Source organism: Cryphonectria parasitica (assembly GCF_011745365.1).
Source record: "Cryphonectria parasitica EP155 unplaced genomic scaffold M406scaffold_4, whole genome shotgun sequence".
NCBI classification, from domain to species: Eukaryota; Fungi; Ascomycota; class Sordariomycetes; order Diaporthales; family Cryphonectriaceae; genus Cryphonectria; species Cryphonectria parasitica.
Window position 1 is genome coordinate 5,063,625 of NW_024468912.1, and position 21,978 is coordinate 5,085,602.

The 21,978-nt window shown below is 40.2% G+C and overlaps 1 protein-coding gene across 1 annotated transcript; it reads left to right on the forward strand.

Moving 5' to 3' along the window:
* Window positions 1–1,838: 1,838 nt before the first annotated feature.
* On the forward strand, window positions 1,839–3,129 carry M406DRAFT_330414 (uncharacterized protein; the record flags this gene model as incomplete). The annotated part of the gene is made up of 4 exons (XM_040920516.1): window positions 1,839–1,892; window positions 2,413–2,443; window positions 2,572–2,754; window positions 2,885–3,129. The coding sequence occupies 4 exons, from the start codon at window positions 1,839–1,841 to the stop codon at window positions 3,127–3,129; spliced, it is 513 nt and encodes a 170-aa protein (XP_040777579.1).
* Between the last annotated feature and the right edge of the window lie 18,849 nt (window positions 3,130–21,978).

The following is a 21,978-nucleotide window of genomic DNA, read 5'->3' on the forward strand; positions in this document are numbered from 1 at the left end:
CTTGAAGTTGAGACACACCGTGTGTGTGTGTATCATACCATTTGTGTATCCCCCCGATTTACTCATTCGAGTCCTAAAGGTCAGCGTCTTTGCTTGCCGCAGCAACAGCAGTTTTGTGAATCAAGGCAGAGATTAGTGTAAGGCCAGAGCTCTCTTGGCTTAAGATGTCTCACTTAAAAATCGAGACATTGCAGTATGAATTGGCGTACTCCGCCCCATGTCACTCGCGGCTGGAACAGCCTTAAGTATTATGACTGAGACTTAGTCCGATGCGACCCAGAGTTTATCAGACATGGAACTTGGCGATCGCAATGTCGACTTGTGCCCACACGGAAAGAGCTGGAATGCTGACTATCTCGTACCAGGCAAGGCAATCTTCAATAATACTCCAGAAGAAAGTCGAATTACAGGAGACGCGCCTCTTATATGAGCTCGGGACGTGCTCGAGGTGGCGAGTGGCTGATTGCTATTTGATAGTATGCTAAATTACCCAGGCTTGATCCTGGGGTTGACTCACTATCCGGGCCTTGTCTCTGGAACCCATGTTCTATAGCTAAGAGTAAATCTGAGATACGTCATTGGATACTATTGAGTCCTTCGATGCTCCCCTTTTGCTTAAAGAACTTCTTCAGAGAGCGTATCCCTCTGTCGTTGTTATACATATTGTATGCCTGCGTCGAGCTAGTTAGAGAGCGACTATGGTAGAAGGCGATATAACTAATATTACTACTGACGACTCTTGACGAGGATCTAGCTTATAGCCTCGCGGACGCTGGTTTAGAGTGTATAAAATAGCAATTTAAACCCTACCGAGGTCGTCGCTATTTCGCGCCCGGTCCACTGTGTTTGTAGAAGAGGTCGAGCTTGCTGTCATGCCAACTCCTGTCGACCAGTTTCATCAAAGTCATATAAGTCATCTGATCATCAACGCGTCAAGGTCTTTTCTTGCCCGGTATTCATCATACATTGCGCCGCTCGTTCCTAGGGACAATGTTCACCATCGGTCTCGTAATTAAGTGAAAGAGATAATCTATTGGTTCGGCTCGGATATCGGAACGACTTCCAGGAAATCAGAGTCTACTTGCACCCAATCCTCGTACCCCACGTCTCATACCCCATACAGAAAATATTCGGCAGATGCTTTCGGATGCCATTTCTTCAGCCGGTACCTCGGAGACATCCAAGCAAGGGAAAGGCTCTGTAGCCAATCAGGTCATATTTCAAGCCCACAAATCTCGTAGCACTTCTGTTGAGCCGGAGTTTAGAGCGTAATAGAAGTACCAACGGGATATCAGAGTTAATGTAATAGTTGCGTCAGAGGACAGACACCTTACCCAGGGGCTTCCTTATAAAAAAGTTTTTAAAATGTAAGCCTAGTCATATTATTCATGTTCGTTCCTAGGAGATAGATTTTGTACATAGCTCTTCAGTCGTCAATCTAAGTATTGTTCTACTCCTAGCACGATAGCCCCAAAGGCTGTGACATTGCAACGAACTCTTTTAACGTTCGGTATATAGGGGATTACACTTCGACACCGCTTTTGTTATCATAAACCTCTTGTGTACTTAGTTATCTTTAGATTACTGCAGTGCTCATTACACAGCATGAATTCCGGCAATCACGCGCTTGTGGGTCTGAAGTCGAGTGTATAGAACTGTTCCCACAGCTGCGCGGTTCAGGGCTTATATTTCGGATATAGAACTGATCGAACTCGCTTTTAGCCACTCAGGCCATTTATGTCATAGGAGGCACTTTCGGGTACAATCTGTAGCTATATAGCACTATGATATAATAATGGACTGGCTTGTTAATACTGTTGTGAAAAGCTAGCGTATCCATGCAGCTGGGAACTTTCGGCCTGAGAGCGTACATGGGATATATATGGTGGGGTGTAAGTGAGAAAGAAAAGAAAGATGTTCACAAGACCGTCTGGGAAGCACCCTTTTGTAGAAACGGGTGCCGGACACGGTCCAGCGGCTTCCGGCTGACCGCCTTCAGCATTCACAGTACCGGAGATAGTACCACCCCTCTCTATAACGAGGAAAATTGCTGTAATACGGAACAAACAGATTTAGATCCATAATAGCCAGGTTGAATGCACATTGATTGGGAATTATATGAGTATCAGTAACAAATATCGTGTTTGCTATTGATCATTTTATCCGCCGCTGCTTTCGGACTCCTTCCCTTGAAGCTATCAAGGGCTGAGAGACATCTACTAGTAACCGCTTCCTTTTTCAAGGCAGGGCTACTAGATCATCTTCCTCAGACCTTAGTTTCCGAGGGGGTTGGGGCGCCTTGGAAAAGGGGATGCTTTCTAACCGGTTGGCGATCCGCGCACTACGACGGAGAGGCGCTTGGGTTTCGGCTGCCCGGTGCAGTCGTTGCTGCGTACTACTATGCAATAGTAGGAGCTGTTGCAAGACCCAGGGCAGCTCCTTGGTATGCGTGTCGGCGAGCATTTCCCAGTAGGATCCGTGCGCCCTACTTTCCACAGTCTCTTCCAGAAACTCGTCAACCGCGCTCAGCCTGGCTCTGACCCACTCAAGCTTTACCTTGACCTCTTCTAGCTGCAGACAGGCTGCAAGGGAACCAGCTGCTTCGGCAGACCTCATATCACCCTCCAAACCCGATTCGATCTTCCTATACGCAGTCTGCAGAACATCATCCCCGATCTGCCGCGTCTCCCTCTCTGAAGGCGTCAATACTTCGAATCCGGACAGTTTGGCTCATGCCTTGTCGTACTGCTCCTGGTACGTCGTAACTCTCAACTTGCAATAACGGGATAACCAGTATTTATATATAAGATATTCCAACCATGTTGATAGCTCGTTCTGTTGCAAAGGATTTGCTATGGGATGGAATGTATATTCCAAGTGATAGTAGTTGAGAACAGTGCGCTGTTCAGCCTCAGCGTAAGAGGCAAGAGTGTTATCCGCTCGGATCTGATTGAAGGCTTTGAGAGCCTGCAAGCACTCCTGCGAGAGAAGAGCGCGATCCTGAGCGCGACTCTGAGCATAACTGCAGCTGTAGCCACGACGTATCCTTCTCACAGCATCCTGCTATCCGCGGAAGATATCCCATCTGCCAACCTGCTTTGTAAAAACGATTGGGCAATCCCAGTCTGATGGTATTGTGAGGAAGGGCAGCAGAAGGTTGCAATGCTTTGTCGGATTGCGAAACACATCATCCACCAGGTCAACAGGATAACCTGGCTAGCCACCTAGGCGAACAAGCTCCTCGTACTGCTCCCGTTCTCTGTTTTCGATGGGGGATAGGGAACGAGTGCGGGAGCAGGAGATGGGTTGCTCCTCTGAGGGGGTAGGCTCTTGTATCGTTGCGAGGAGTCGAGTGTTTACTTTATCAAGGTTGATAGCGGGAGCTTCTTTCAGCCGTCGTACGCGATCTCTTCTCCCATGTCAGAAGGCTTCAGCTTGAGCTTGGGAAGCCGAGTAATGCAGCTTACCTCAGTCGCTCGATGAAGGTTTCCGGTAGCTGATCGGGGTCTTCAACTGTACTGTCTGACCCCCCCTCGCCGGACACCCGTACCCGCCGGACACTAAAATGCGAAATGCCCCACACAAAAGCTATATACTCAAACACACAGAAGTAATTCAATTCAAATTGTATAATAATAATAAATATATCATCGAAATGATCTAAACTTCCTCATTCCAAATATCTATTTGGCATACGGCTAGCCCGTCCAGAAGATGTGCGAATTGGTGGTGAATCCTCACGTAGAATGTCTGCATTATCGTCCTCAGAGTCCTCCTCGTCAACCTCGTCTTGAACCTCCACAACATCCTCAACAGGCAAATCCTCCTCTTCCTGGGCTAGATTGGCCTCTTCTCCAGCCGCAAGTGCCTCTGAGATAGTCATAAAGCGCTTGTTGGGATTGGGGATCTTCTTGCGCTTCCGGGTCTTCGAGATGGCCTCGTTCTGGGCCTTGAGGGAAGCATTTTGCTGTCGGAGCAAGATAACCTCAGCCTGAAGGTCTTCAAGGTGATTTGCAACCCTCCTCAGCTTGCTGCGTTCGTTATAGCTTCGATCTCGGCCTATAGCAGTGATAAACCCATGGGAAATAGGCTCATACTCCTCATCCTCCTCTAACTCGTCTGCTCCTCGTTTCTGCTTGTCCTCCTGGATTTCCTCATGAGATAAGGCTTTATGGCGATTAATTGGATAGTTGCCACTATGTCTCCATCCTTCTTTTACTACTCTAGGAGTAATTGCTGCTCTGGCTGTAATGAGATACTGTAGAAAGTTGATCTTGTTAACAGGGGCTGAGTCTGTAAGATCTTGCAACTTTTGAAGTTCTTTCCGATAGGCTGCTTTCAATACAGCAAATATGCCGTTATCTAGTGGCTGGAGGCTGTGGGAGGTATGTGCAGGGAGAAAGCAAAGGAAAACGTTATTCAAGTAGCAAGAAGCTATAAACTCTGGCTGTTTTATATCAGCACGTTATCCTCGAGGTTCACTACCTTGAGCTTCACAAGGCTTAACTTACTGAAGTATGGCTATTATGGCCATCTAGGATGAGGAGAATAGCTCGAGATATATCATTCTCACGGAGGATGTTCATCTGAGGAAGAAAAACATCCTCAAGCCACGCCACCGCGATTTCATTGCTTGTCCAGCCGTTTTGACTTGTGATCACACGCCAGGTTGGCACAGACTGCTCCATATCTTCAGAAAACCACTGTTTTTGAAGATCTTTGCCCTTGAAGATGATTCCTGGGTCCAGAAGCTGGCCTGTAGCTGTACAGCTTTCAATGAGGGTAACCCAGCTTCTGTCCTGGCTACTTTTGAGGAATGCCTTCTTTTTTTCAGAAGAACCAAGGACCAGCGAGTTCAGGCCTAGCAAAAGCATCAGTTTAGAGGCTCTGAGATGAGGATTCCATAGAAATTCACCATATCCAGTCATAATGCCATCCTCATTCACATTCACTGTAAGCTGTGGCTCGATCCACCCATATTCCTTCTCGCGAATGTCGAAATACTAGTTGACGGCTTTCGGGGTGAAGGCATCGTATCTGGTAGCTTCCTGGCGAGTGCCTATTTTATGGCGAATTTGAGGATTTCTCTTCTTGAAGCCCTCTATCCATTTGCGGCCGAGAGCCTTCAGATCTCCCTTCTGCTTGAGGAGGGCTGCTACAACGCCACGAACAGCAGAAGCTGATGGAGCATATCCTAGGCTTTCCTGCTTGATGATCCATCTCGATATATTCTCTTCCTCGGTCGTAGAAAGGCGTTGTTGAGGTTGTTTTACCTCTTGGACTGAAGACCCTCCACGCAGCCGATCTGACAGCGTTTGGGGGGGGATTCCGTGTTTCTTGGCTGATTTCCGCAAAGATAAATGGTTATCTATGATATCGAAGAGGGCATCAGCCATATTCTCCTCATTCCAGGCGTGAGAAGGCATCGTGGCTGGCTTGAGGTAGAAGAGTGTTGAAGGAAAAAGATCACAGTTATCAAGACAGGAAGGAACAGACCTTAGCTTCCGATATCACTACAATTGCGTCATAAGGCGTCTGACTACAAATATAATTATATCAATAGATTCGTCATCTAGAGGACTATCTATCTATCAAAATACTATTTAAATAGCTTCAATATTGAGGGAAGTGTATGTGTGTGAGGATATTGATATTTGTATGGCGCTGTCGAAAATTAGGTGTCCGGCGGGTACGGGTGTCCGGCGAGGGGGGGTCAGACAGTAATCACACAGTTGTTCTCCTCGAGATATCGATCCAGCTCCGCATCATTGAGAGCAGCGACTTCACGAGCGGAGGGTTTCCGTGCAGATGTCGCCTTGAACCTGTCCATGCTGTAATCTGACGATTCTCATGATCGGTTTGGCTGTTATGATGGGGAGGATTGTGACTTGGTGGGGAGGATTATGTCTCCCTGAAGTGTCCCGGCAGGCTCTAGATTACCCGTGGGCGTTATGTAAGCCTCTTTCTCCGCCCATGGCTATAGCGATTAGGAGAAATCAACCCCTCCCCCCCGCCCCCATAGCACTATGCTGGATTTAGCAGGATTTTGCGTACAGAGCGCACACTGTAATCAATAACAGAGATATTATAAACTATGCATACAGCCTAATCACAAGCATACTGCATATGCTCACATATATTTGGTAAGAACGTGTAGTATAAGTCGAGGGGGGGGGGGGGGGGGGGTTTGGGCCGGGGTAGTTTTGAGCCACCCTGGCCACCCTCATCAAATACACACACCCATATATATATATACTGTTTATCTATTCTATTCACTCACCACGATGCAATCCTCCTCATCAGTAGTAATTCGATATTGATCTCTTCATTCAGACTATTCTCATGGCGATTGACTGCGTTTTGAGCTCTCTGTATATCCTCAATCCCTGCAAACTTCGAATTCGGGTTCATATCAACCTTTCTTCTTTTGCTAGGCCTCAGAGCTTCAATCTGCTTTTTCAATGCTTTATTTTCCTCCAATGCTTTAGCAAACTCGAGATCCCTCTCCTTCTGAGCCTTTTTTATCTTCCTGAATAGCATACAGCGGCTTGGTTCTGTTCGAAGTTGTTGCTGATTCTCTAGCAGCTAATAGTACAGCTTTTTAGCTTTTCAAGGAATTAAAAAGAGGACTATCTAGCTTGAGGAAGCTTTTGGGGAAATATGAGGTGCTGTTGACTGTGCTGAGCTTGAATTGGATTGGATCTGACAGCTTGGTTGACTGTTCTCGAGGAGAAGAGAGCTTAGAAGGGATTTTAAGAGTCTGAAAGGCTACAGACCAGTTGCTTTTCATCCAGATCTGATATTCTGGCTTGAAAAGCCTTCCAGTCGAGCCAGATGATAGTTCCTAAGGAATGACCGCTTGCCTGCAATAGTGAATCCCCTCATTAGCTCATATTGCTAACTTCCTTTACTTCCTTTCTGTATGCCTGTTTGAGAGATGAAAAGACTCCTAGATCGAGGGGTTGAAGTATGTAAGAAGTATGAGGAAGCAAGTAGATTAACAGGATGTTTGTCAGGGCTTGTATGCGCACAAACGAAATAGGTGGCCCTTGCGACCCCTGGTGGCGGTCCAGAGCTGCTGCGAGGGCTCCGCTCCGAAGCAGCGCTCTCGTACGATGCCGCGTAGCCATCAGGCCACTATTATTTTAGCCAGCCCAGGCCGATTATGTACATAAGGAGAAGGGAAACAAGAGGTTGAGGAAAAAAGGAGGAAGGAAGTAGGTTCAGTAGTTCTCTCGAATAGAAGAGCCGACAGAGCGGCTTGGGAGCAGCTCACACCCCTTCACCTCACTTGTGTGCCCTTTTTACCCTGACAATGTTGTTTTGATAAACATTCCACATAAACTCGTCAGTTTTATAGCTGTTGTAGCCATTCAGAACTAATAGTTTGGTTTCTGAGGGATCCGCTGGTAGGCTGCTTGGGATGAAGATCTTTTCTAGCTATTCAAGTGCTATTTTATCATTAGTCCATCCGTTTGAGTAGCTGTGAACTGCCAGCCCTCAAAAGGCTTCAAATCAAGAAGAAACCATTGTTGTTATACCGTTTGAACCTTGAAAATCACCAGAGGGAAGAGGTAAGCACCTGTAGCAGAGATACACTCGAGAAAAGAGATTCAAGCTTTTCAACCAGAGTCTTTTTTTGAATTGAATGTGAAGAGGAACCTCCGAGAACTAATCCATTCGTTCCCTAGCTCTTCATAAGGCTAGCTTCGTTCATATTTCATCTATTAGCTAGCTTGATAGCTTGGATGTGAGAAAGATTGAAAAGATGAAACCAAAGCTGTATGTGCAAGAGCCATGCACAGCCTCTCCAGCGAGCCAACAGCCAAACCTGTTAATAGCCTTAACATATGAAAGTCTTGGGGGAGCCCGTACTCATACAACCATAGCGTCCGTAGTCAGCAAAAGCGGGCTGCTGACTCTTATACCGGCTCATACGACTCACTTAGCTAACTTATACAACCCATTTAGCCGACTCACACGCAGTGGCCTGTGCGCTTCTTAAACTAGCTGGATTAAGAGCGCCTAAAGGAATGAGTATAGCTGTTAAATATTCCAGCTTTACTATATTCTTCCAGCTTAACTGTACCCGTGGGCCCTAGCCTAGCCACCTGGCCCACTACCTCCGTTCCTCCCGTAGTGGGTGCTGTAATTGGTTGCCGGCCAAAAAGGTATCCATTTTGGAAGAATTTTTTTACTATGGGAATGCCACCAAAATCCGGTGCTTAAGCCATGACTGATAGTTGAATTGAACACTTGCAACACCACGATGTCGCAAGTCAACAAAAACTTAGTATTTCTATTCACAAACCTCGAGGAATAGGTGGTGAGGAACTTATATCCTCATCACTGTACCAGGCCTCAGCATTGTGCAACGCCATATGAAGGTCTCTTGTAGCTTGCAACGAGGCTATATCTATATCTTGAAGAGGGTGCTCGAGGCCTTGCTTTAGACCAGATATCTCTGCATCGCTTGAAACGGGTATAAAGTTCTTATTATCGATCTCAACCTCGTCAAGAATCTTGACATCGTCAAGGATCTCGACATCATCAAGGATCTCGATATCGTCAAGCTGTTGTATATCCGCAGGTAATAGTTGCTGTGATGGCGTTCGATATTCCTCTTGAGTTGCCAGCTGAGCTTCAGAGCAATGAATCGTTAGCTAATCTCTGAAGAGGATTGGCTGGCCTTGATATCTCTGATGAGCTTCCTTTCATGCTGTTTGCTGCTCTTTTCGTATTATTGCTTTTCTCTTTGCCTCATTCTTTCTCGCCTTAGCTTCTTCACGCTTTCTGATATGAGCAATCCTTTGTATTTCAGCTTGACAATCTTTCTCCTCGATCTGAATATTCCGACGCCGTACATCGCGAACAGTAAAGCTATTCCCTACCTCGCTATCTAGCCTAATCTGAGTCTTTGTAAGCTTGCTCTGGTATTCTCTCAGCCTGCTCTGGTACTCTCTTCCATCATCTTCTAGCCTGCTTTTGAGGAGAACTGATTCTGTAGCTATTAAGCTTAATATGCTTAAGCCTCTGCGAATGCCTGAGGATAATAGCTCAGCGTAATAATTCAGAAGCCTAGCAGCGGTGCGTAAGCCTTGTGCATCAGTCTCAGCTAAGAGAGAAGGAAGGAGATTAGAATGCTTAGAGCGCTTCGTCTTCTTTTGCTTATTAGTTAGATCTGAAAGGATGAGATAATGATCGATAAGCCAGAAGCTTATTCTCTCGAAGCCGCTTATTATATGCATTGCTGTAAATGCATAGTTAATCATTAGCTAAATAAGATTAGCAGTAAAAGAGAAAACAGAATAAGAATTATACTTATAAGGCTTGTAATACAAAATCGTTTCTTGTAAAGCTGAGATTGCTACAACGAACATTTTCCAAGAGAATTTGATAATATCTTGTTTTTAGCTACTGAAAAACATCTACATCCATTAGCTATAACAAATGTATAAAATAAGAAGATAAAAAGATTATGATAATATCAAAGCGAAAGCAGTAATTCAGAATTTCAATGCTGTAATGCTCTAAAAAGCTATCGAGAATTAGATAGCAATATATCTAATAATATTGAGCACATTAGTCTAAAGCTATTGCCTCAGGATTTTGTTCCTAGTGCTAGTTGAACTTTATAGTACTATCAATACCAAACTACTCCTTAAGCATATATCCAAGCCTTTTCAGATCTGCATAATGAATATAGGAATGTTTGTTGAAGTGCTGAACCCAGTTAAGCATAATACGAGCATTTGAAAAGCTTGTATCAAACTTAGCAAAGCATATATCTTCATCAAGATCATCTAATGCTCAGCTTGAATGAAATCACTGCTTGAAAATACAGTACGCAGGAATAGCATCGCCAGCAGCGCTGCTATAGCTGATGAGGGTTATCGATTCTCTGTTGTTGAAGTTGTAAACCTTCCTCTTCGTCTTCTGTTGTATAGCAACAACGATGCATTGAATGCAATCAGATAGCATGCTGATACAGTTGCCACACTCATCAGCATTCCAGATAGCTGAGGGTATCAGCCTGTACGAGGCTATAGCGGCTTTATATTTGTCGAAAAAGCTCTTCAAATTGGCTGTTGCAAGCTCGAAGCCTTGATAATCTGCTTCAACGAACTTCATATGATTTGGATTAAGCTCAGAATGCTTATTCAGCTATCGCTGTACGAAATAAGAACTAACTGGCTCTTTCTAACGCGTTGCATGCATAGAATTAGCAGCAGCAACAAGCATTGGCCTGAGCGAGGGAAAGTTGCTTGAATCAAGCTGCATCACATATCTGACGAGGGCTTCATCTTCCCAGAGCTCGAGGTGTGAGTGGCCTGAAGGCTTCGATGTGAGGGCAGGCAAGCCGTTTCGCTGTATCTTGAGGATATGCTTTGTAATGCCAGTTCTGCTGTATGGCGTACGATCAGCAAAAGAGCGAAGAGAGGTTCTTGAGGGCCTGGAGGATTCTCAGGGCCAGGGATAGACGCCATCGCAATAGTTGTTGAGGAAAGGGAGGGTGTGTTGGTGAGGAAAAAATACGTTGAAAATGAACACCTTTTTGGCCGGCAACCAATTACGGCACCCACTACGGGAGGAACGGAGGTAGTGGGCCAGGTGGCTAGGCTAGGGCTCACGGGTATTCACATCTTCAGATCTTTTTTTCAATTCTACAGAATTCTTAGTCAGCAACTAGCAGCTGTAACCCACTTAGTCAACTCATACAACTCACTTAGCCAACTCACATGCGATAAAAACCCCAACCCCAGATTCAGCCCCAGATTCAGCCCAAACCCCAACCTCACATTCAGCCTCAATGTTATGACTCATCTAACATGCAGGTCACGAAACAGGTCACGAGTAACAAGGACCAGGTGTTAAGAACTCAACGTTTTAACTAAGCATTGATTATATAGCTCAGGGTTAGGAATACAACAGAGATGGATCACTGAATCATTAGATGATTCAGTAAGCTCGGATTACCTGAATCAGTAGTAAGCCAAGATAAGCTATACTGAAGAGCTGAATATATAATCATATGCTCATTATTATTAGATAAATTAAGTATATAGCTCTTCAGTTATTAATCTAAGTATCAGATTACTCTTTTATTCTAATAGCTTTAAAAGCAGTAAATACTTATATAGTTACTCAGTTGTATTTCCGTATTTAAGACTTATACTTAGTACTGCTCTTATTAGCATAAATCTCTTATATACTTTGGAATCTTCGGATTGCTGTAATACTTATTATATTTTGATAACTCTTATTCAAGAATAGTTCAGTATTATTGTAATAAGCACTGCAGCAATCCGAAGATTCCAAAGTACACAAGGAGTTTATGCTAACAAGAGCAGTGCTGTAATGAGCACTGCAGCAATCCGAAGATTCCTAAGTACACGAAGGAGTTTATGCTGACAAGAGCGGTATCAAAGTGTCAAGTCCTTGAATACGGAACCGTACAAGTCCTAATAAGCGATGCAAGTGTTCACTGCCTTTGAGGCTACTCAGTGTATAAAACTGAATACTTAGATTGACAACTGAAGAACTATCTGAAGGAAATCTATCTAACAGTAGGAAATGTAAACCTTTATATACTTGGTTCTTCAGTCCGGATAGATAGGATCGATGTTGACTCCATTGATTTCTTCATTAACAGGATAAACGTTGACTGTATCTATCCGCTAATAATCCTAACTCTGGGTTATGTAATTGATGCTTTGTTAGAACGTTGAATCCTTGATACCTGGTTCCTATTATTTGTGATCTATTCTGTGATCTGCATGTTGGATAAATCATAACATCATCTCCCTCCTATCAATCATTATTCTCAACGATCTTTTGTAAGTATTCTAGCAAATCTTTCATCCGTAATTTTGCCTTCCTAATCGAGATATCGAATAGAGTCAGTTCTCGTTGTATTGCTAGGCTTTATTCTCGTTCTTCGCAGAAATCGTTCCTTCTTTCTGCTATAGCTATCTTCAGTTCTCTTTTGTTCATGCTTTGCTCATACTGCGAAGATTATAATCTTTCGGCTGAGTGCAAGGTTGCTGAGTCTGAATCTTCCTGCTGTTAGATCTGTGTGCGTCTGAGTTTGTTGAATTGCGATGTTCGTGGCCTGATGCCTGTACAATTGAATTGTGTAACTGCTTAATACTATTGCCTGGAAGTAGAGATGGAGGCAATCGAAGAGGAGGCTGCTGAGCTGAATGCTAAACTCCTTAGGCTGCGTAAGCAGAAAAGGATATGGTATGAAAAGATGATGCGCGCTGTTCGTTGGGAAATTGATAATGTGAAGGAGTTGGAAAGAATGGAGGCGGAGAAGCGAGCTTGCATTGCTGCTGAAGTTCATTCTGTGGTTGCAAAGGAATCTGCTGTAATTGCTGGAGATTCTTCTTTTGAGAGTTTTAACTGGAATTCCGTAGATATAGGGAATGCAGTAGTGGATTAGTTGGATTTCTTGGAGAGCAAGATTTCTGAGATTTCTGAGCCTTGGTTTGGGGCGGAGCGATTATCTTAGGTGCTGGCTTTCCTTTTCCAATATTCAGCTATCTTTTCCTGAGCGTTTTCAACATTTCCCCATAGTTCCCATGAGTTTTCGCTTGCTGAGTAGCCTTTTCATTTGATAAGATATTCTCTTGTATTGTCTATGCTTCTATGCTTGAGAATCTTCTCTATCTTATACTCTGATTCATTGTTTTCCACTTCTGCTATATTGTTTATTAGTATTTCCTATACTGCTGATTCCAGCAGTAAGATATAAAAAACTGAATGTATTCTTATCTTATAAGATAATGCTAATTCGTAATTAACTAGGGAAATCTATTGCAAGATTTTGAATAGTTCTAACTTCTTATAATCAAGTTTATTGCTGGATCTGGTTGTTTTAATATTTTTTCGAAGTAGATAAGCTTTATTTTCCTTCTGTAGGATTGATTCTTCAATCCTTTTGGAGTTTGCATACTGCATTATTCATTCTTGAACAAATTATAATTCTGATTAGAGTTCTTTCTAAACTTTCTTAATCTTCTTAATCCTTTTATCTGCAGCTTCTGCATCTGCTCCTAGCAGTGCTTTGTAGTAAGCTGTTGGGTTGTATCTATAGAGTATGAAGAATAGTAACTTCTTTGTTATGCTTATATCTGCGCTATTATAAGCGAATTGTGCAAGAAGCAATAGATCAATTCAGTTATTCTGTTTCTGATTAATATAGTATTGAAGGTATTATTCAATAATTTGATTCATTCTTTCTATTTATTTATCTATTTGCGGATGAAATGCTGTAGATATTCTGTAGTGTGTTCTGAGCTGTTTTATAAGCAAAGTTCAAAACTTTGAGTTGAACTTTCTATTTCTATTAGAGATTACTTCTTTCAGCATGCTGTAGTTAGCGATAATTGTTCTGAGAAATGTGTATGCAAGTTCTTCTGCTGTACTGCTTTTCTTGTAGGAAAGAAAGTAAGCATACTTGCTCAGTTTGCAAACTATTACTAGAATGCTATTGTATTGCATCTTAATTAAGAGTTCTCATAAGAGAGATAGCTTGATAATGAAGTTTAGACTGATGGATTGCTAAATAGTTGTAAGTACTGATAAGAGATGTAGTAATCTGTAAGGCTTGTATTTTTCTGCTTTATTCTTCTTGCAGTTATTGTATTATTATAGGATATTCCTAATTCTTTTCCTAAGGCTTAGTAGATTCCAGTATCTTTTGATGTATTCATAGATTGCTCTGATTTTCTGATATTCATATGCTGATATATTATATATATCTTTAATGTAGTTGTTTTGTTCGTTTGGAGTTATTAATTCTGAATCTTTTTCCGAAAGTTTAATTCTGAAGGCAGCATTTAGTTCTCTGTACGCATTAACAAGGTTTTCTGATTCGTTTTGAGCAAAGATGTTCTGTATATCCGAGGAATCTGCATCTCGATAGTCTGATTTCCTGCTGAAAGTATCTGCTTGTTTATTTTCTGAGCTTTTGCAGTATACAATCTTGAAATTAAACTATAAGAGGAATTCTGCTTATCTAACTTATTGCTTATTCAAAATCTTAGTTGTTATGAATGTAGTTAGATTTTTGTAATCTGAGTGAACTATGATCGGATGTTGTGCGCTAATGAGGTAGTATTGCTACTTTTCGAAAGCTTTCATTATTGCTATAAGTTTCTGATTAGGGATTCTGTAGTTAATTTCCGGGCTATTCAATTTCTTTGAGAAGTTGCTTACAATTCTTAGATGCTCTTAGTTATCTTGTTAATCAAGCTATCTCCTGAGTGCATATCTCGATATATTGGTTTTAATTTTAAAGAGTTTGTAGGAGTTTGCTTTATACAGAATCGGTTCTAAGGTAATATATCTGATGATTTCATCAAAGGCCTCTTGTGCTTTGAAGATCTACTCGAAGAGTTAATCCCTTTTGGTAAGATTTGTAAAAGGATATGCAATTCAGCTATAATTCTTAATAAACTATCTGTAGAAGTTAACATATTCGAGAAAAGATCTAATATTCCTAATATTCTTAGGAATTAGCTAGTTTCTAATAGCTTTTATCTTATTCTTCTATAGCTTGATACATTCTAGCTTGATTGTGAATTCGAGATAGTTAACTTTTTATATATGAAAGTAACTCTTCGCTGGTTCCATAAGGAGTTTTGCATCCTAAAGCATCTGCAATACTATTTCTATATGTTTCTTGTATTCTTCAAGTATTTGAAAGTAAATAAGGATATTGTTGAGATAAGCAATAATGAACTGATCTAGATGCTTGCATAGAATGTAATTAATCATTTTCTGAAATAAAGCTGGAGCATTTATTAAACTAAAGAGCATAACCAAATATTCGTAGTATTTATAGCGTATTCTGAAAGCAGTTTTCCATTCTTCTTCTTTCTTTACTCTAATCAGATTATAAGCTTCTTTCAGATTTAGAATTGTAAACTATTGTGCTTCTTGCAATCTATTTCGTAGTTCCTTGATGAGTAGCAATAGGTATCGGTTCTTGATTGTAATATTGTTAAGTTGCTTATAGTTAATATATAGCCTGAGCTTGCTGTTTTTCTTAGATATAAATAGAATGGGGTATTCTGCTGATAATTGCAATGATTATATGTATTTCTTCTTAAGATTCTTGTTGAGATACTTCTTAAGCATCTCTAGCTGTGCCTTGTCTAGTCTGTAAATGAGGAAGAATTTGAGCTGTTTTCCTTCTTGTAGCAGGATTTTGTGGTTGTATGAGCTGTATTCTGGTAATCCTGTATTCAATTCTTTCTGGAATAGTTTTTTAAACTTGTAATATTCTCGTAGTATATTTGCAAGTATTAGTTCTGATTCTTGTGCTGTTTCTGCTATCTGGAGGAATAGTAGGTATTGTTGAGTATGCTTCTTTTCGTTTGTTGTTTTTAGCAACGTTTTTAAGAGCTTTGAGCGTTCATTCCGGGCTGGATCGAGCGCTCGAGGGCCTGGTTTCGAGGTTTTTCCTGTATGAGTTCATAATTCATATTCTGAAGCTTTTCCTTATTGCTCCGGAGCGAACCGACTTGCTGAGGATCTTGCTTCCGTTGTTTTGCTAACCTGTTGATGCTCTAGCACTATTTAGATTCGCTTGTTACTAGATTCTTCTCCTTGAACTGCTAGCTCTGCTAGCTTAAAAGTATGTGTGAAGTTGTATGAAGCTTCTTTTCCTAAGTATTCTTCAACCACTAGCTTTAATTCTGCACTATTAATTATAACTATCTCTCTGGATATAGCTTGTTCTTATAAGATCTAGCTAGTAGTTTAATCGATTCAAGGATTATACTTCTTAAGCTATAGAAGCCCCATAATCAGCTCATGTTATACTGTATCTGTAATATCAAAGGAAGCTCTAGTTACATATTCTTGAATTAAAACAGATAGATAATCAGTCTCTTTATTGATTACTTCTTGGTTGTATGCAACAGATTGTTTTTCCATAGTGCTGAGAGTATATGAGCATTTTTTTCATCTTCATTGTAATTATGCCTGATTGATAATATATGGGAATATGAAGTTTCTCTGAGTGCTACTATTCAATAGTGCGCTGTATTTGTATTCTTGAATATATATATCGAACTTGATGTAAGCATAATTTGTTTTAAAAGCTTTATATAGGGATTGTTTCAGTCTAATCATCTGCAGTCTCTTTATAAGCGATTCTGTTCTTTTGAATTTGTTAAGAACTGCTTATTCTTCTAAGCTTGCTTCGCTGCTTCTTGAGCAAGCTTCTTAGCTTGCTTTTGCTTGTATTATTATTATTTCTAATCTTTCTTCTATTAATGCTAGTTGCAAACTTTGTTATTAATATAAATCATGCAGAGTATTATTTTGCACTGCTATTATTTTATTTTCTTGTTTATATATTGTATAAAGCAGTTATTTAGTAGTCTGATGTATGCATTGTAATGCTATCTATTAAAAATCTCTCTGAAGCGGAATTTCTATTCTTCAATAGTTTGAAGGATTTGTTCTAGTTCTCTAACAGAAAACTATTTGTATTATATCTTATCTGAGAAATGCATTCTGCAGCTATGATAAGTGCAGAAGATTCATGCTAATTCATAATATAGATTATAAAGTAAGCTGATTCAAGGATTCTTATTTCCTTATGCTTCAATATCCTGCAAGGGAATACAGGTAAAGAGCTCTTTCAGCCTTATTCCGTAGATGAGATATTCGATCTATATTGTTTCCTTGTTTCATTCAATACTGAAGGGAAACCTTTTTTTAAGCTTGTTGAGCATGTTATTCGCAGGAAGCTTCTGCGAGCTGCTAGGTTGTTTGCTCTAGCTTGATTCTTCTATTGCTTGAGAAGCATTCTCTGTATTGCTTAGATGCTCATACTAATAGCTAAGAGGATATCATTTCTTATTCATATTCCTGATTATAGTGCTTAGTATAAGCAATAAAGAATGTTGAAGAGTATCATTGCTAAGCTCTTCTTCCAACGCTTGAATGCTCTGTTTTATAATATCCGAGCAATTCGAGTTGCTACTCATAGAGATGCTAGGCGTGCATTCTTGTTCTGCTATTGCTATTTGTCTGCAGTGCTTAGGTTTCTAAGGAAACCATTCTAAATCTTTCTTATTCGAGAGATATATTAAGCAGTTGTTGTTATAGCAGAATATTCAGCTGAGACTTCTGTAATTAACAGAATCCGATACTTGCTCCGAGGAGGTATTGCTCAGTTGATTGGATTCCTGTTGTTAAGCAACATTCATCTAGCATTCTTTCTGAACTGATTGCTATTTATTCTTTTAGAATTGATAGCAGTTGCATGCAATGTATTCTTGTTTGTTGCAGTTGTAGCAAGTAATACTGTTCCTCTTGTTATACTGCTTATTAGTAGCATTGAGTTCCATGGAGCCAGCATGTATAGTGCTGCTCTAAGCTGTGCTGCTCTGTTATCTGCTGTTCTTATATTGAAGTTTCTTGCTTGTATTAGCTGAAAATCTCCAAGTCTAGCTTTCTTCTTTCTTGAATTTCTCTATCCATTATTTGTATAAACAGTTATTGATGCGGATTGCTTGATTGAAGAATGTTGCAAAGTTCTCCAGCTAATCCTGCTTGGAGATTTCATCTTTAATGTTGTTCTTGAATCTCTTGTAATAGTGCTTCATGAGATTCTTATCTTTCTATAAGAGTCTTGCTAAGAGCTACTTGAATCTGATTATATAAGCAGAAGCTAACTTGGTTTATCTGAGATTTATAAGCTGCTGAGCTATAATGCATTCTTCATTAGGATTACTAAAGGTTTTTTTGAAAGCTTTCTTAAAGCTTTTAAAGGAATCGAATATATTCTTAGTACTCTAAATATATATGCTGAGGCTATTCTGATGCTCTAAATAGTTGTATAGAGAAGGCTTGTATTAAATAAGAGCATTCTTTTCGAAATGAGTTCCTGCAAGGATAATCTTCTTAAATTCCTTAGTAAACTGAGTCTTATAATACAGGAAATATGCTCTGCAGTGGATAAGAAATTCATGTAGCGTCTTTTAATTGCTGTTATATATAGCAAGCTTATTCATCTTGTATACTTTTCCAGCGCTACTAGTAATTGCAGAGATAGACTGCGCCTGCTAAGCTTGTTGAGCTAGCTAAGCTTATTAATTAGCAATAGTAGCGCTCTAAGCCTGCTGTTATTTGTACAGATTCTGAATACACTGAATAAGCTGATATATCTAATTGATTAGTTTCTTCTGAGTAGGAGCGCACGAGAATGAAGGGATTCCTGAAGAAGCTATCATGTTCCATATTGCTCAAGAGGGTAATACTGAACCGTTCTTGAACAAGAGTTGTCAAAATGTAATGAGCACTGCAGCAATCTGAAGATTTCTAAGTATACGAAGAGGTTTATGCTGATAAGAGCAGTATTAAAGTATTAAGTTCTTGAATACGGAACTGTACAAGTTCTAATAAGCGATGCAAGTGTTCACTGCCTTTGGGGCTACTCAGTGTATAAAACTGAATACTTAGATTGATAATTGAAGAACTATCTGAAGGAAATCTATCTAATAGTAGGAAATGTAAACCTTTATATACTTGGTTCTTCAGTTCGGATAGATAGGATCGATGTTGATTCCATCGATTTCTTCATCGATGGGATAGATGTTGACTGTATCTATCCGCTAATAACCCTAACCCTGGGTTATGTAATCGATGCCTTGTCAGGACGTTGAATCCTTGATACCTGGTCCCTGTTACTCGTGACCTGTTCTGTGACCTGCATGTTGGATGGGTTATAACAAGTGCCAAGTATAAGCCTTGAATACGGAAACACAACCGGGGTAATCATGCTGAACCAGAACTAGGGCGCTGTTGCCCTCGAAAGAAAAAAGGAACAAACAGCTGCTGAAGCAATGAGCAAGGGCTCATGCAACCCAAGCATGCCTGTACAGATGAGGACAGCAAACTAAGGCCATACGGGCGCAAGAACAGGGTGAAAAATCTGTCTTAGATCTGTCTAAAGGGTTCAAAATTGAAAGGAAGAGAAAGGATGCTTTTTTTTTTTTTTTTTTTTTCTATAGCTAAAGAATTTGAAAAGTAAGTGGTATCCTTTATATGTATTGAACCAGAACTAGGGCGCCATCGCCCTCGAAAGAAAAAGGGATAAACAGCTGCTGAAGCAATGAGCAAGAGCTCGTGCAACCCAAGCATGCCTGTACAGATGAGAACAGCAAACTAAGGCCACACGGATGCAAGAACAGAGTGAAAAACCTGTCTTAGATCTGTCCAAAGGGTTCAAAATTGAAAGGAAGAGAAAGAATGCTTTTTTTTTTTTTTTTCTATAGCTAAAGAATTTGAAAAGTAGGTAGTATTCTTTATATGTATGAGAACCCTTAACCTACTGTACTCCATATTCCACAGACTATCACTCTAGCTACTATAACAGTTCTCTTCCAGCAACTTTCTTCCAAAGTTGCAACAAATTCAATAGTATGCTAGATCTAATTAGAGGGAGATAAAGTAAAGAAATAAAGAATTCATTGCAAACTGCCAAAGGAAACACTATAAACCAAACCATTCTCCCAATTCAACCCTCATATCTCTCTCTATCGCTTGAGCTATTATTCAAATCAATGCAGAAGTATTAATATCTATCTTCAGTTCATTCGTAATACAAGCATAATCTAGCTAGATCCTAATACTAATCTCTTCTCTATTTTCATCTGCTCTCAAACTCTGCTTAAGTAGCAGCAGCAGCAGCAGTTTTCTTCTGATTCTGCATTCTTACTCAACAAATTCTTTCGCAATTCGCTTTATACATTGAATCAGAACTAGGGCGCCGTCGCCCTCGAAAGAAAAAGGGACAAACAGCTGCCGAAGCAATAAGCAAGAGCTCATGCAACCCAAGCATGCTTGTGCAGATGAGGATAGCAAACTAAGGCTACATGAGCATAAGAACAGGATGAAAAACCTGTCTTAGATCTGTCCAAAGGGTTCAAAATTGAAAGGAAGAGAAAGAATGCTTCATTGTTGCTTATAGCTTAAAGAATTTGAAAAGTGAGTAGTATCCTTTATATATATGAAAACCCTTGACCCACTGTACTCCACATCCCACAAACTACTACCCTGGCTACTACAACAGTTCTTTCCCAGCAACTTTCTTCCAAAGTTGCAACAAGTCCAATAGTATGCTAGATCTGATTAGAGGGAGATGAAGTAAAGAAATAAAGAATTTATTGCAAACTGCTAAAGGAAATACTGCAAACCAAACCATTCTTCCCAATTCAACTCTCATGCTTCTTCCTATTGCTTGAGCTATTATTCAAATCAATGCAGGAGTATTAGTATTCATCTTCAGTTCATTCGTAATACGAGCACAATCTGGATAGATTCTAATGCTGATCTCTTCTCTGTTCCTGTTTGCTCTTAAACTCTGCTCAAGTAGCAGTAGCAGCAGCAGTTCTCTCCTAATTCTGCATTCTTACTCGACAGATCCTTTCGCAGTCTGCTTTATATATATCCATCTTAATAGTATAATCGAACTCTATTCAGTTCAGAGAACCTATTGAAAGCCTAATAGGATTAAAGCTATAAAGCTTACTTTATAGAAGCATATAAAGCTTCTAAGATTTATCAGAAAAACTGGGAAGCATGATGTTGCTGCTTCTTAGTCTCTGATGCAATGGGGCTTCAGTAGTATATTCAAGCTTAGCTGTTTGCTGTATTAATAGATTGATTATTAGTTCTGAATTAATAAGCATTCTTCGAGGTGAAGAGAAGTAAGGATTGGTAGGAGTTCCGGATGGAAATCAACTTAACTCTAAGCTGATACTACATTCTCTTGATGAATGCAAGATTGGATTAGCTGAAGCTGTACTCTCTCGAGACTGTTGTCTTGACGGAACTAGGCTGGATGCTCTACTCGCTCTGAAATCCTTTAGAGCAAAGGCTGATATATCTCTTCTCATTCTGTTAAGATCGCTTTTAATAGATAGTTCAAGCAAGTCTGCAACTCTTTTTATAAAAAAGATAATATTCAGCTTGTAGATTATATTCAGTATCCTACTAACTTCTACTTGTACAGCCTTGTATTCTTGAAGTAAGGCATTCCTTCTTAATGGCTAATCAGGATATTGCATATAGTTGCTGTATTTCAGCTTATAGGAGAAGGCTTGGTAGTGTAGGCTTGTTATAGCTATCTCCGCATTCCATTCTTTCACATTTTGTATAGTCTCTCTATAGTTAAGATAGAAAGCTTGCTTTCAGTCTGAATAGCTACTAGGTGATTAGTAGAAATCAGTAGATTCCAGAATTCGAAAGCAGAATAGTTCGATTGTATAAAGCAGAATTGTATTCGATTCGTTATTTAGCAGCATAGTTGGAATATTTTCGAAATCCCAATTCTGATTAGCTCTAGCACTTCTGAGCTGATTGTTCAGATAGTGCTTGCTTGTATAAGCTAATAGAATATCGCTGGATTTGTGCACAGCAATATAAAATCCTTTTTCAGTCTTCATATTGAGCTAAGATAAAGCACAAGCTGAAGTTGCTATATTAACTGAGAGGAGAATTCATAAGCGCTTCTATCTAGCTTTATATCTAAGCAGATCCTGCTTATTAAGAATATTAGAAGAGCTAGGTAAATAAGCTATTAATGGAATACAAAGGCATTCTATTAAGAATACGTTTTATTGATTATACTGAGCGTAATAACGAAAGGCAGCTATAGCATGCTGCAGACTAATATCTTGAGAAATTCCTGCATCTAAGAATCCAACCAGATTATAGATATCGAGAAGATATTTGGAAGAATTAGCGCTGAAGATTATAAGCAAGTACAACTTGCAAGAGGGTAATTCTGGGAAGTACTTCTCAACAAGTTCTGCTGCTAGATGATTTTCTTCATTCCTTAGACTGAAGTAGAGCGAATAACTCTTGATCACTTTAGTTGGATATAGCGCTTTGGAAAAGATAGTTCGAAAGCAGTAAGCTTTGGTTATTCAGTTTCTTCAGCTATGCTGA